The sequence below is a fragment of the Pyxicephalus adspersus genome, chromosome 10 (genome assembly GCF_032062135.1).
Source record: "Pyxicephalus adspersus chromosome 10, UCB_Pads_2.0, whole genome shotgun sequence".
Lineage (NCBI taxonomy): Eukaryota > Metazoa > Chordata > Amphibia > Anura > Pyxicephalidae > Pyxicephalus > Pyxicephalus adspersus.
The window spans coordinates 36,628,280-36,641,494 of record NC_092867.1 but is presented as its reverse complement, the minus strand read 5'-3'; the positions used below and the strand labels follow the sequence as shown (position 1 = coordinate 36,641,494).

Genomic DNA, 13,215 nt, shown 5'->3' with positions numbered 1-13,215 from the left:
GAAAAAATCCAAACCACTAACCCTCCACCCCACCTTGTGTTCAAAACAAATACTTACCTTACTTACCTTAATTCACAAGTTTATGACCTTTCTCCTGCTAGTTCTGGTTGTGACAAGCGAGTTTATTTATTTATATTATTTTATGCTTCTGGATGTTCTTTTGTGGAATATTGGCACCTACCAGTAGATGGTGCTGTGTCCTCATTGTGCCTCAGACAGTAAGAGTTTATAATACACTTTACACACAGCACCATCTACTGGTGTCACCAGTGTATAAACCAGGACTATTTTCCAATGGCATTTTCAAGTAAAAAATCTCTGTGACAACCAACTGAAATGCAGAAACCAAAAGAAGAGTGACCAAATGTATCAGCATCAGTGAGGGAGCTCTTAGACGCCGCATTGTTGAAGGCGAGTGAGAATACTTTTGCTTTAAGTATTCATTTAGTACTTGACTTTGAAAATAGTGAAAGATGTCTTTAATTTTTGTAACAGAATAGAATGTACAAAAAAGTGTTTAGGCTATACTTACCCTACGTAGTTCCTGAGGAGTGGCCCCTAGTGAAAAACAGCTCACTGTATGTTATTATCCAATTTACTTGATGCAAGCAATTATACAGCATGTCGGAACAAATCATATCCGTCATCTAGACCTATCAAAGATGGCGCTGCTTGCCCTTAGGCACTATACAAGTGAAAGCGTGTGAGCTCTAATACAAAATAATTAATGTAGTCCCATATTTTAATAGAACTGGGATCGTGTTTTTCTTGTTCAGCAAATTTTCAACCAAGTTGGCAGAAATGTCTCTTTTTGTCAAAAAATGGTACTCTTAGGGCTGTATTTATAAATTCTTCACTCATCAATTTGATTGTTATTCATTAAACCCATAAGCGGTATTACCGAGTGTGGCTTGGGGGAAAAAAAATATGCAAAAAGCAGTAAGCCCGAGTGTGGCTAGCTAAAAGCATGAAAAAAAACCCACTTACCTGGTCCCATCAGCCTCCTCCAGCGTCCTGCTAGTCCGTGCCTGTCCTCAGGCCGCTGTGCCTTCGATCTTCAGCCGGCGAGTGCAGAGACGTTCCTGGGAGTTCCCGGTGACGTGGGTGCAATAATTTGGTATTGGATTCAATACAAAGTAATCATTATATAATATATATATATATATATAATTTCATTATATATATATTATATATGCTACTGTACAGTTATATTACAGGTTTCAGCATTTTTATGCAGATTTTTGTGTTTTTTTATTTAAGGTTTATCATTAAAAATAATGAATATTGGACATTTTTCGGTTATGTCTAAGAATGCCTAAAGCTATGTACACACGGCAGATTTTTATCGCCCGATAATCAGCATCGGCAAAATATCGGGCGAAAATCTGCTGTGTACAGTCGGTGTCGTCCATCGTCCGAACGACCGACCTGCCGGATCCACGGACGATGGACGACGACCGATCCTAATGAAAGGGAAGGGGGAGAGCGTGCAGCAGGGTGTCGCTCCGTCGCTCTCCCCCTCCCCTCTCCATAGAGCATGAACGGTGCTGTATGTACAGCACCGTTCATGCATCGTGCAGTCCCCTGTCGTTGGAAAGGATCGTGAAAGATCCTTTTCAACAACAAAAATTGCAAGTGTGTACGCAGCTTAAGAATTACAGACCCACAATGTAAAATACATTTCCATGCAAAACAATGTGCAGCTTTTTACATAAAAATACAGACAGATTTAGAATGCTGTAGAAGTTAAAAAGCATTTAAATCTCCATGTACTGCTCTTCTCTTCAATGCATATTAAAACCATGGCTCCTTCTGCCACCTAGAGGCCAATTTTTAAGAAAATCACAGCAGTCACTCATCATGTATCCGAACGAAAAAAAGGCTGAATCTCAGCAGGGAACATCTGATTGCTTCATGGGATCAGGATGGAAATTTTTTTTTATCCTGTTGGAGTAAAATTAACCATGCATTTCACTGGATCAATTATGCATTTTTAGTTCTATCTAGGATTTGCTGGTTCCCAGTATGTTTATTTCCTTAGTGGTTGCAATTGATAGACTTCGAGTGTCCACCTTCCATGAGTCACACTTCTTCATATGTTTACGAATACTGCCCATTATCCTAGTTTTAAAACTCCTCTTAGGTTATCTCTCCCCATTGTCATATTTTTATCAGCAACCTTTTTGTTAGGTATTTCTTGCACTGGATTCCAGGTTATGTCAATAAACAATGACTACACCAAAATTCTTTCTCTCAGGTTGAATAATGAATTGCAAGAAAGCACTTGGGTTTTATCCTAACAAAAGTCCTACAAACAAATCTAAAACACAAAGGGTTCACTAATTATAAACCCAACCATACATATACAAGGGATATATCCACTGTAACATAAAAAGCGATGAAATATTTTGCAAATCTTACACATTCAACAGATAGATTAAAATTAAAGGGAACATAAGAGTGAGTTTATAAATGATTCCCCTGACAATTCCACCTTGATTCATTCCTTAGAATGGCATTTCTCAACCTTCAGAGGTTCCTTAAGCAATGAGCAGTTTGTGCCTCCCAGGTCAGTTTTATTGACACCAATGATCTTTTTGGCTTTATGTAAGGGTGACATTTTTCCCACCTCCCTGTAATGTAAAAGGCATTCTTCCTACTGACCATAACACTAATGTACTGTGAGCTGTGGATTTAGTTAACATAGCAGGGGTTCCCTATAAACAGGAAAGTAAAAAATACAGCCATTATTTGATACACATCACATGATCCATATGATAGGATATACATCACATGATCGTTATAATATGATACACATCACACGATCTAAATCAGTGGTCGCCAACCTTTCGGTTCCGCGGACCCCTAAAATCACCGTTCCCGACCGCACATGTGTGGGGAGCCGGGTGTCACTCAAAGGGGAGAAGCCTCCCCCAAAGTGACATCATTATGATACAACCCCGCCCACTCTCCCATCGCAGATCTGAGCCTGCAATGGGAGAGTGGGCGGGTTGTGTGCAGGGACGCAGCCCGCCTGCTTTACCGAGAACTGGGAACTGTTTGGGGGGGGGTGCATCCTCCCAGCGGGGTCCTCCTCCTGATCTTGCTCGGGGGTGCACCGACCAGAGCCTCAGACCCCCAAAATTTTCTCGCCGACCACCAGTTGGTGACCACTAATCTATATGATAAGATACTTATCACAGGATCTATATGATAAGATACACATCACATGATCTATATAATAGGATACACATCACATGATCATTATAATATGATACACATCACATGATCTATATATTAAGATACACATCACATGATCGTTACAATATGATACACATCACATGATTGTTATAATATGATACACATCAAATGATCTATATAAGATACACATCACATGATCTATATCAGGGGTGTCAAACTAAAATACACAGATGGTCAAAATTTAAAACATTAGACAAAGTCACAAGCCAACCTTAAAATTTATTTAAAAAATTGAGGACATTTTTCCTTCTCATTAGATATAAACCCGTTTCATATGGAAACAAAGAGGTTTTGCTTCACATTCAACCTGGAACAAGCTTATAATAGAGAAAGAGGCATATTTTTTTTTTTTTATTTAAGAAAAAATCATATGCCTCTTTCTCTATTTGTAGCCTTCTGAGTTAAAGTTCAATGGTAACCTTTTTGCACAGGCTAACAATAATAAAACCCATATTCTTCTATGAAAACCCAACCATTCAAGTCAACACCTTGGAGTAGCAAGGAAAAGTACAGCTGAGGGGGAGTGCTGGAAATACCAGACACGGGCAATGCGGAGCTAAATCTTATGAGTGGCCCGCCGCTGAAATTCCCCCTTTCATTGAAATAGCGCCGCTACTAAAATTCCCGGCATTACTTGCGTCTATAATACAGTCTAATGCCGGGCCACGCATAGGCAGAGAGCCCGCTGGTCTATAGACGTGAGTGATGCTGCTACTACAAATCCAGGCATTACTTGCGCCTATAAAACGATGATGCTGGGAATTGTAGTAGCGGAGTGTTTTCAATGCAGCGGCGGGCCAGCTGCAGTTCATATTTAGGATTTGTTTGGGGGCCAAAAAAAGGACGTTGGGGGCCAGAGATTGACACCCCTGATCTAAATGATAAGATACACATCGCATTATCGTTATAATATGATACATATCATATGATCTATATGATAAGATACAAATCACATTATCGTTATAATATGATACACATCACATGATCTATATGATAAGATACACATCACATGAGCCATATGATAAGATACAAATCATATTATCATTATAATATGATACACATTACATGATCTATATGATAAGATACACATCACAATTTTGTTATAATGATACATATCACATGATCTATATAAGATACACATCACATGATCTATATAATATGATACACATCACATGATCTATATGATAAGATACACATCACATGAGCTATATGATAAGATACAAATCACATTATCGTTATAATATGATGCACATCACATGATCTATATGATAAGTTACAAATCACATTATCTTCACAAAATGATACACATCACACAATCTATATGATAAGATACAAATCACACTATCGTTATAATATGATACATATCACATGATCTATATAAGATACACATCACATGATTTATATAATATGATACACATCACATGATCTATATAAGATACACATCACATGATCCATATGATAAGATACACATCACATGATCGTTACATTATGATACACATCACATGATCTATATAAGATACACCTCACATGATCTATATAGAATACACATCACATGATCTATATAATAGAATACACATCACATGATTTATATGATAAGATACACAATGCATGATTGTTGCATCATAAGATACACATCACATTATCTCTCTTTACTTCAGTTTTACTTTCATTTACATGTCTCCATGGGTCCACCTATCATGACCAAATGAAGAATGATTTTACAGTGGGGAAGTAAAGGAAGTTTGTGTACTTTAAAATATGTATGACTTGTAATTATATGACAATCAAAATAAGTTTGCAGTACATGATCACAGTAGACTGTCATAGCCTTATAGTTTTGCTTTAGCTATATACCTTTAAATTACACATATAACATCAACACTTGTAGTGGACGAAGAGACAAAAAAAATTGTCTTTAAACATTATAGGTTATTAGAGTTAAATCAGCATGTACTGGCAACGCCCATACCAAAAATGGCGACTTTCAGTCTCCCGTTCACCAGCTGACTGTTCTTTCCGCACATGCGCACTGCGTCCATGGAGGCGCTCTCCCTGGTTGGGCGGAGTGTAGACGTGGCAGAGTCTGACAAGCTGAGCATTTCCAGTGGGTGAAACTGAACGTCATTTCCGGTAGGAACTGGAGACGACGCTTTCTGGAAGCGTACGGGGAAGTGTGTAAAGAAGCCGGAACGGGAGGAGGTGAGCTGGGTTTGGAGACACGGGTGTTGTGGAAGGTGCAGGGCGGCAGTAGAGCGGCCTGTGGCGGGGGAAGCTGAGGGGATCCCACAGTTTGATAGAGGGCGGCTGAGACAGACTGGAGGCCCAGCTTTTGCTGCATGTCACAGGACTGTACCACTGCTAAGGAGGGGGAGGTCACAAACAAACCAACCAACCATCCACCCACACAGATCTGGGATCACTTGCATCCTGATCACCCCATAGACAGGCCCAGGGGATCTTTGTGAGGGAGGATTGTCAGCTTCAATATACCCATGCTTACCATGTAACCTTTACCCCTCGCACATCCCAATCATTGGATCCCCTCCCCTCAGATAACCAGACATTGATCAGTAGGGAGAGAAATGCCTATTCCATTCTAATGTTGTCACCTGGTTGGCATAGTTGTCATTCTTTCCATCACCGTGGAAACCTGATGTTAGGTGGAATGGTTTTTGTGCTTTGTAATTACTCAGGTGTGTCACCTGTAACCTGTAATGTTTATGTTCTCCTCCTCGTGTCCAGCAACATCTGCTGCTCAGGGTTATTTTCTTTGCTTGTTTAGTATTGTATTTGGTAATTGGATATAGTAAATGTGACATTGCAATCTTTCTTACCCACATCCATGCAAATTTGACTTTTGTTTATAGCTCCTATCTTGGTGTCAGTTCTGAAAACATCAAATAATTCAGAACGCTAACGTGGAACTTTACCATTGAAAAGAAAAAAGTTGCTGACAAGTTTTTTATTATAGAAAAGGTTGTGTTGCAATAATTGCTTCTTTTGTGCCAGCTCGGACGTCTTAAGTGGAAGTTATGTTCCAGGAATAAATATCAGATCAGACAGTTAGAAAGGTGATGTAACTCCTGCAATAAAACACACTTACCTGCCTAATTGCTAAAAAAACAAACATCATACTTGGCAAACAACATCAGAATCTTCTGGGTATCTCAGCATCGCCCAGAGTTATCAGGACCTAATAAAACTTCGCCTGCGCAGGACTTACATCATCCTGGTCCAGCCAATTATTGCAGAAAAGAATTTGCTTGTCCCTTCTGCTATAAAGGACCTACCTAAAAGCAGACTGCCCAACCTACCTGATTGCAAAAAATTCCACTGTAAGACCCAGCCAGTAAGTTTTGCTTACTTTAGACAACAGTGTTTCAAGAGTGTTAAAAGCACATTGTCTGAAAGTACTTTAAAGAGGAACTAAACTCAAAACCCCCCCCAAAAAAATTTCTGGTCCGGAGGTCTCTTTCATCGGGTCCCGCATCGTCCCAGCATCCATCTTCGAGCCGGGTGCTGCGATCTTCCCCTCTACTTCCTGGTTCTTCTTCCTACGTCACCCAACTTAGCCGTGAGATCGGGACACATCGATGGGGAAAAAATTGCCAATCTCACTGCGCATGCGTGAGATTTGCTATTTTTTTCCCTTTTCACAAAAAGGTTCCTTCTGTGCATGCCTGAGATGCTGGGGCATGCGCAGAAGGAGCACCCAAGAGCCCAAAGAGCACAAAGGTATCCCGGGATGCTTTGTGCTCCCATTTATTCTCGAACGCCTAGGAGGTGCCCCACCCTTTTTTTTAACAACAAAAATAAACAAACAGAATTTTTTTTAACAAAAGGGTTGTCTACCCTTTTATGTAAAATGAAAATTGTTAGTTTAGGTACGCTTTAAGAACTTTTTATTGGAAGCAGTTTGACAGTCTCCATGGATCCTCCTGTGTTGCTTTGCTTCAAAACAAAAATGGGATGCTGCGTGTGCATTGATGCGAAAAGCAACCTGGCGCAACCAGGTTACATTGAGTGTGTTGTATTTGCGGCAGGTGCATGTGAAGACTAAAGATACATACACATGTCAGATTATTGCTGCTCAAGAGGCACAGGTAAAATCAGACATGTACAGCAGTCCCCTGATGTTTTCAATTCCCCACGACAGATTGATAAACGACCAATTGGGAATGACCGGCTATCACGCCTGTGGTGGAAGGCACAGCGGGGTGGTGCTCTTCTCTGTAGAATGAACAACGCTTATTCATTCATGTGTTACTGCAAATGTTCATAAATCCTCTGACTTCCATCGGACATCTGTGTGGGGCTTAAATAAAACCTAAACTCAGAATTTTCACTTTACATAAAAGGGTGGACAACCCTTTAATGTAAAGTAAATATTCTCTTTGTTTTTTTAAGTGCAACACCTTTTTTAAATCTTTAATAAATAGGAGCGCAAAGCCTCCTGGGAGGCTATTGGGTGCTCCTTCTGCGCATACCTAAGGAGCTCAGCCACAGAAGGAGCTTTTTTGTAAAAAGGGAAAACGCATGTGCAGTGAGATCGGCAAGCTTTTTCCAACCTACGTCACCTGATCTCGCACCTGGGTTGGGTGAGGTAGTAAGAAGAACCCAGAAGAAGAGGTGAACATGCAAAGTGTGTTCTCCTGTAATTTTTAATAATTGGCCAGCAACTGCATAATTGCAGTTTGACATCTCGGAGATGCTCTAAGTTTGGCATCTATTTTCTAGACTGAGCCCAGGGATGATGCTGTCGTTTGCTGGTACCACTAGGTACTCTCACTTTATACTTGCTGCAGTTTTTTATGACAAGTTATCCTTGGCAACATTATCCCGGAATGCCCCTCTGCAGCTTAGAGTTGAAGAGTTACCAATAAGCCAGCTAGACTGATTTGGTCTTGTTGGAGTACAGCATTACGCTGTGAAGGAAATGTTATTTTTGCATGTCAGAAAGCATCTTGATTTGTTAATATTTTTGCAAATAAATATTTAATGTGTTAAACAGCTATCAACATATATACATAAATTCACAAAAAAAATGGGCAGCTAGTGCTGCAGTTCACAAATATGAAACTGGCGTCTGTTAAGGTCTGAAGTGGAAATAGGTGGAAAGTCTTAATGTGAAATTTAGTGAGGGTGTAGTGAATTATAAGCAGAAGAATCAAATTTACTTGGTGTTATTTGTATACTATATCGGAAAATGTTTATGGAGATTTGTCCACAATGCCTACAGTGTTCTCCCCAGCCCGTTAGCTGTCTGCACCACCCGGCACTTTCCAGTAACCACTCGGCTGTGTTTGGATGGTTACTGAAAAGTTGGGTCACAATACAGGGGTCCCCACCTGCCTACATCTTCTTCCCACCAAGCCTAAAACATTCTGGGAGAATACTTCTATATTAGCTTTTATTAGCTAAATACAAGTTACTCTTTGCTACCTGCAAATGCGCAGCTTGGTGCACAATCCTTCAAAGTGCTGCCAGGTTAGTAGAAGGAGCTTTCTACCAGGAAATTAAACATTAATCATAAATATCCTCAATTGACACAATAGGTATCTATGTTGTGCACACCAAATGTGTTTCAAAACTGACAGTACCTTGTAAAACTTGTGATGGCTTCGGCCCTTTGCTTTGCATTGCCATTCAGAGAGCAGAGCCAGGGAGGGACCCAACAGGATAATTGCAGAAAACTACAGAAAGGGGAATTAAAGGCAAGGAGCAGCAGTGACTGGTCTTAGTATAAGAAGCTTCTACACTAAGGCAAACATTCTAATTTACTACTTGTGCCTTGGTGCACATTGTATGTTTCTTTCAGATATAAGTAAGGAATTTGCATGTCTTTTATATGAGGCCATATTATCATATCCCAATGTTCAGAATCAAATTGATACTTCTCAGAGCTGGGGGCTGACACAGCGTGACTTTCAGCAATGATGAGTCCCTACTAGGAGCAGGATCCTGCACACAGATTATAATCCGACAGGATGGATTCTTATGGCGACACGCCTTTCCTAGGCCTAGCACCCCTTCTGTGAATTGGGCAGTGGCAGAGTCTCCTAATGTTTTGGAGCTGTGTGTGAATATTAAAAGCTTCACTTGAGTTGCTGATTATTCAGCTGTTTAGTGACCACATCTATTAATATGTCTTAATAACATTCTACGTGGTTGACACTTCAGAATATTTCTGTGAAAAAAAAAAACAGACTTGTAAATTGTCTCATCTGTGAGTGCTTTCCTGTGGCACAAGAATTTCTAGAATGTTGTAGATCTGTGGTTTGCTTATCATTAGATTGCACAGAATACAGAGCGTAGGTATTTGTGTTTTGTAATCCTGTTTCATTTGTCACCTCTGCCTTTTTCTTTTCGACAGGACCTGTCTGGGGATGTGCACAAGATGAACGTAAACCAGCCACCTCATTTAGCTAACCCTTACATGCAGCCTCAACCTGGGGGGTTTCAACAACCAGCCTATGGAGGTCAATCAATGCCAGGGGGTCATCAGTACCCAGGATATAATGGGCCTGTACAAGGCTATCCACAACATATTCCTTCACAAGGTATTCTATATGATTTTTCAATCTTTTTAAATAATTGTGCCGTAAGCTGCAAACTTGTTTGGTGCCACTTTCCCCAGAAGCATGTATTGTTTTCTCATGTGATAGTGGTGTCACACAAAAGTATGTCACACATTGCATGCTTCCTATACCTGGAGGTACGGGGAATGTTACTTCCATTTGCTGAACAGTTGAAAACAATAAAAAAATAAAAAGAGAGAGTATGTGGAGCTTGTGAGGACAATAAAGCAAACTTGTTTTTTTTTCCACAGAGGTTTTAGTCTGGGACAATGTTCCAATGCATTACACACTTGGCTGCTACCAGATATTATTTTTGGGCCGAAATAGTTCATTTTGAATTTTTATTGTTTAAAACATAGGTGCAGCCTAAACATTTTTTGGCTTGTGGGAAAGGGTTGAATATTTTGTCTGCCAGTTCATTTTAATCCCTCAATGTTCTCCCTGGGTGGCATAGAAGGGGAGACAGGTGGGAAAAATTTAGGGGAAGGGCCCAACCATTTTGCCAACTTGAAGTTGAAGTGCATAAAAACCAGGAAAGAGTTACCTCCTAGGGCAAAAGAAGTGTTATTCCCAACTACCTGGAAGGCAGCAGATCTGTAGGGTTAATGTTAGGGGATAAACTGTTCTATTTTTTATGTTGTTCTTTGTACCTTGTGGTTTTCTTTTCCTAAATGCTCTTTCTGTCTTTCACTTTGCATTTCTAGGTTACCCTTATAACTCGGGATTCCCTCAAAAAGGGTCTCCTGATTCTTTCACCTCTGGCACTTCTTCTCCCGTTACCTCTCATTATATAGGTAATGGTTATACCTGTCTTTGTTGTAGTTCATAGAATGTAAAAACATGTCTGATTTATTCTTTCACATTTTAGGAGACCCTGTCACCGACCCTGTTTACTTACATAATTTCTTTGCCTAAAAAGAGCCGTAAACTTTTTAAAAAAAAGTTGGCTACTTCAGAAAAGTCAACCCCTCCAATTCTGGTGTCTAATTTTACCCCTTATATAATCCTTTATGCAGCTGCCAAGAGCTCTGAGTTTGCTGTCACAGCAGTTATCACATCCAAGATGGTAGTGCTCAGCAGCAGTCTTAGGGCTTTTTTAATGTCTACACAAGAGAGGGCAGCTAACAGCATACCTATCATATGTTAAATCCACAAAAAAATCAATAGAAAAATTGTTGGTAAAATAAATGATCTGATTACAGGGTCTCTTAAACAACCTGTCATGAGATATCAGACTGCAATAAAAGGAAGACAACTAGCATTTTGAGACAAAGAACTTAATGCCACCCTCTGTGGTTTTCTTATAATTTATTTTCTCCAACTAATGAAAAGGCATCTAATATATTTCATTGAGGTATCATGACGTTTGTTACTAATGCTTGCTTTGCATCTCATGTAGAAGCGCTGTGTATTCTTTTTACTGAAAGCAAACAATCCTTTTCCATTGTAGCTCTTTAATATACAGTAACTAATTTGTAGTCTCTGAAGAGATCTGCCTTGTAATTTTAGTCCGTTGGGTAATGTAAGAAGAATAGTGACTGTAGTTCTCACTTTGTGTCTTTTTATGTTTATTAGGTCCCGTGAGATCTCCACCCACATCAGGGGCCCAGACTGCAGCAGGAACATCACTCCCTCCAGAACAGCTGCAGTATAGTCAGTTTGGTCAGGGGGATATACAGAATGGACCAGTATCGATAAATACTCAGATGCAAAGGTAATTTTTTATTATTAGGTCATGTGAAAACAATGTGTGTGTTACATAGTAGGTTGAAAGTTGAAAAAAGACTCAAGTCCATCAAATTCAATCACTAGGGATATAAACATATCCCAGATATAAAACCTTATAGGACATAGTTGGTCCAGAGGAAGGCAAAGAAATCCTGGTACAATTGGCTTCAATGGGAAAAAAAGTCCCTCCCGATTCCATGAGGCAATCGGATGTTCCCTCGATCAACAATGTTTGTTATCTTTACTTTAAATCTTTAATACCCAGTTATCTTCTGTGCTTCTAGAAAAACATCCTGCTTTTTCTTAAAGCAATCTATAGTAGTTGCTAGTAGTTACTACTTCCTGAGGGAGCCAATTCCACATTTTCTCACACCTTACAGTGAAGAATCCCTTCCTTATCCGGAGTTTAAACTTCTTTTCCTCCAGATGCAAAGAGTGTCTTCTTGTTCTTTGTAATGATCTCATAATGAATAATTGGGAAGAGAGTTCTCTATATTGACCATTTATATATTTATACAGGGTGATCATATCCCCCTTTAAATGTCTCTTCTCAAGGGAGAAAAGATTCAGTTCAGCTAATCTCTCCTCATAGCTGAGCTCCTCTATTACATTTAATAATGTAGTTGCCTTTTTCTGCACTCTCTCCAATTCCACAATGTCCTTTTTGTGAACTGGTGCCCAAAACTGGACTGCATATTCCATATGTGGTCTGACCAATGCTTTGTACAGGGGCAGGATTATGTCTCCATCTCTGCAGTCTATTCTTCTTTTGACTTGACTTTTCTAAACCTATTGAACCTAACTTGCATATTACCAGTCTGTGGGGTACAGTGTCAAATGCTTTAGCAAAGTCCAAGTACACTATATCAGCTGCTATTCCACTGTCTACCTGTTTACTTACATCCTCATAAAAAGAGAGTAAATTTGTTTGACAACTTCTGGTTTTCTTGAAGCCATGCTGACTATCACCTATAATATTATTTTCCAGCAGAAACTCCTCTATGTGGTTTTTTTATCAAATTCTCCAGGACCTTTATTATTGGTTTTGTGATTGTTTGTCTTTCATTGAAACATATTACATATACAATAAATTACATATATGCTAATTACTTTTTATGAAACCAGTTCTTACATTTGACACTCCTATATTTGATTTGTTTTGGGATGTTGTATAAAAGAGAGGTTATACCAAAAACGAGCTATGTGTAACTTGAAAGTCACTGGCTGGTAAGTTTTGTCATTTTAGATTTGCTGGAAATGAAATCCAATACACAGTTAAAATGTATGCATGTTTAAGGTTTTAGCAGCCAAAGAATATGGAAATGACCACAGTCATTCTAGGGATAAGGTGTTCCGCTAGTCAGTTTGTTTCACATTTTTTTTTTTTTTGCTTCAGAGTAGAGGTAATAATGTTCACTGGCCAATAAGTAGGTTGGAAATGAGACATAACTCCTGGGCAGGTGTTCATTCAGTCCCAGCATCTACAGGGGCCTCAGCGCTGACTTCATGGCCTACAAAGCCAAGCTTCAAAGCTTTAACACAGAGCTCACTGTCACCAAGCAAAATTATTTCTCCGCAGTCATTTCCTCTCAAGCCTCCAACCCACGCAACCTCTTCTCTACAATCGACTCCCTCCTAAACCCCACAC

General features: G+C 39.6%; 1 protein-coding gene across 5 annotated transcripts in view; it reads left to right on the top strand.

The window, feature by feature from the left end:
- The first annotated feature begins 5,321 nt into the window (after window positions 1–5,321).
- SEC24C (SEC24 homolog C, COPII coat complex component) overlaps window positions 5,322–13,215 on the top strand; it is a 31,680-nt gene continuing 23,786 nt past the window's right edge. For 3 of the 5 annotated variants that reach the window (XM_072424941.1, XM_072424940.1, XM_072424939.1), the window contains exons 1-4: window positions 5,322–5,460; window positions 9,635–9,821; window positions 10,544–10,633; window positions 11,415–11,553. In XM_072424941.1, the coding sequence (XP_072281042.1) occupies window positions 9,659–9,821; window positions 10,544–10,633; window positions 11,415–11,553 (392 nt within the window). In that variant the 5' untranslated portion in view covers window positions 5,322–5,460; window positions 9,635–9,658. The remainder of the gene's footprint in view (window positions 5,461–9,634; window positions 9,822–10,543; window positions 10,634–11,414; window positions 11,554–13,215) is intronic. The other 2 variants (XM_072424943.1, XM_072424942.1) reach the window with 1 other exon arrangement.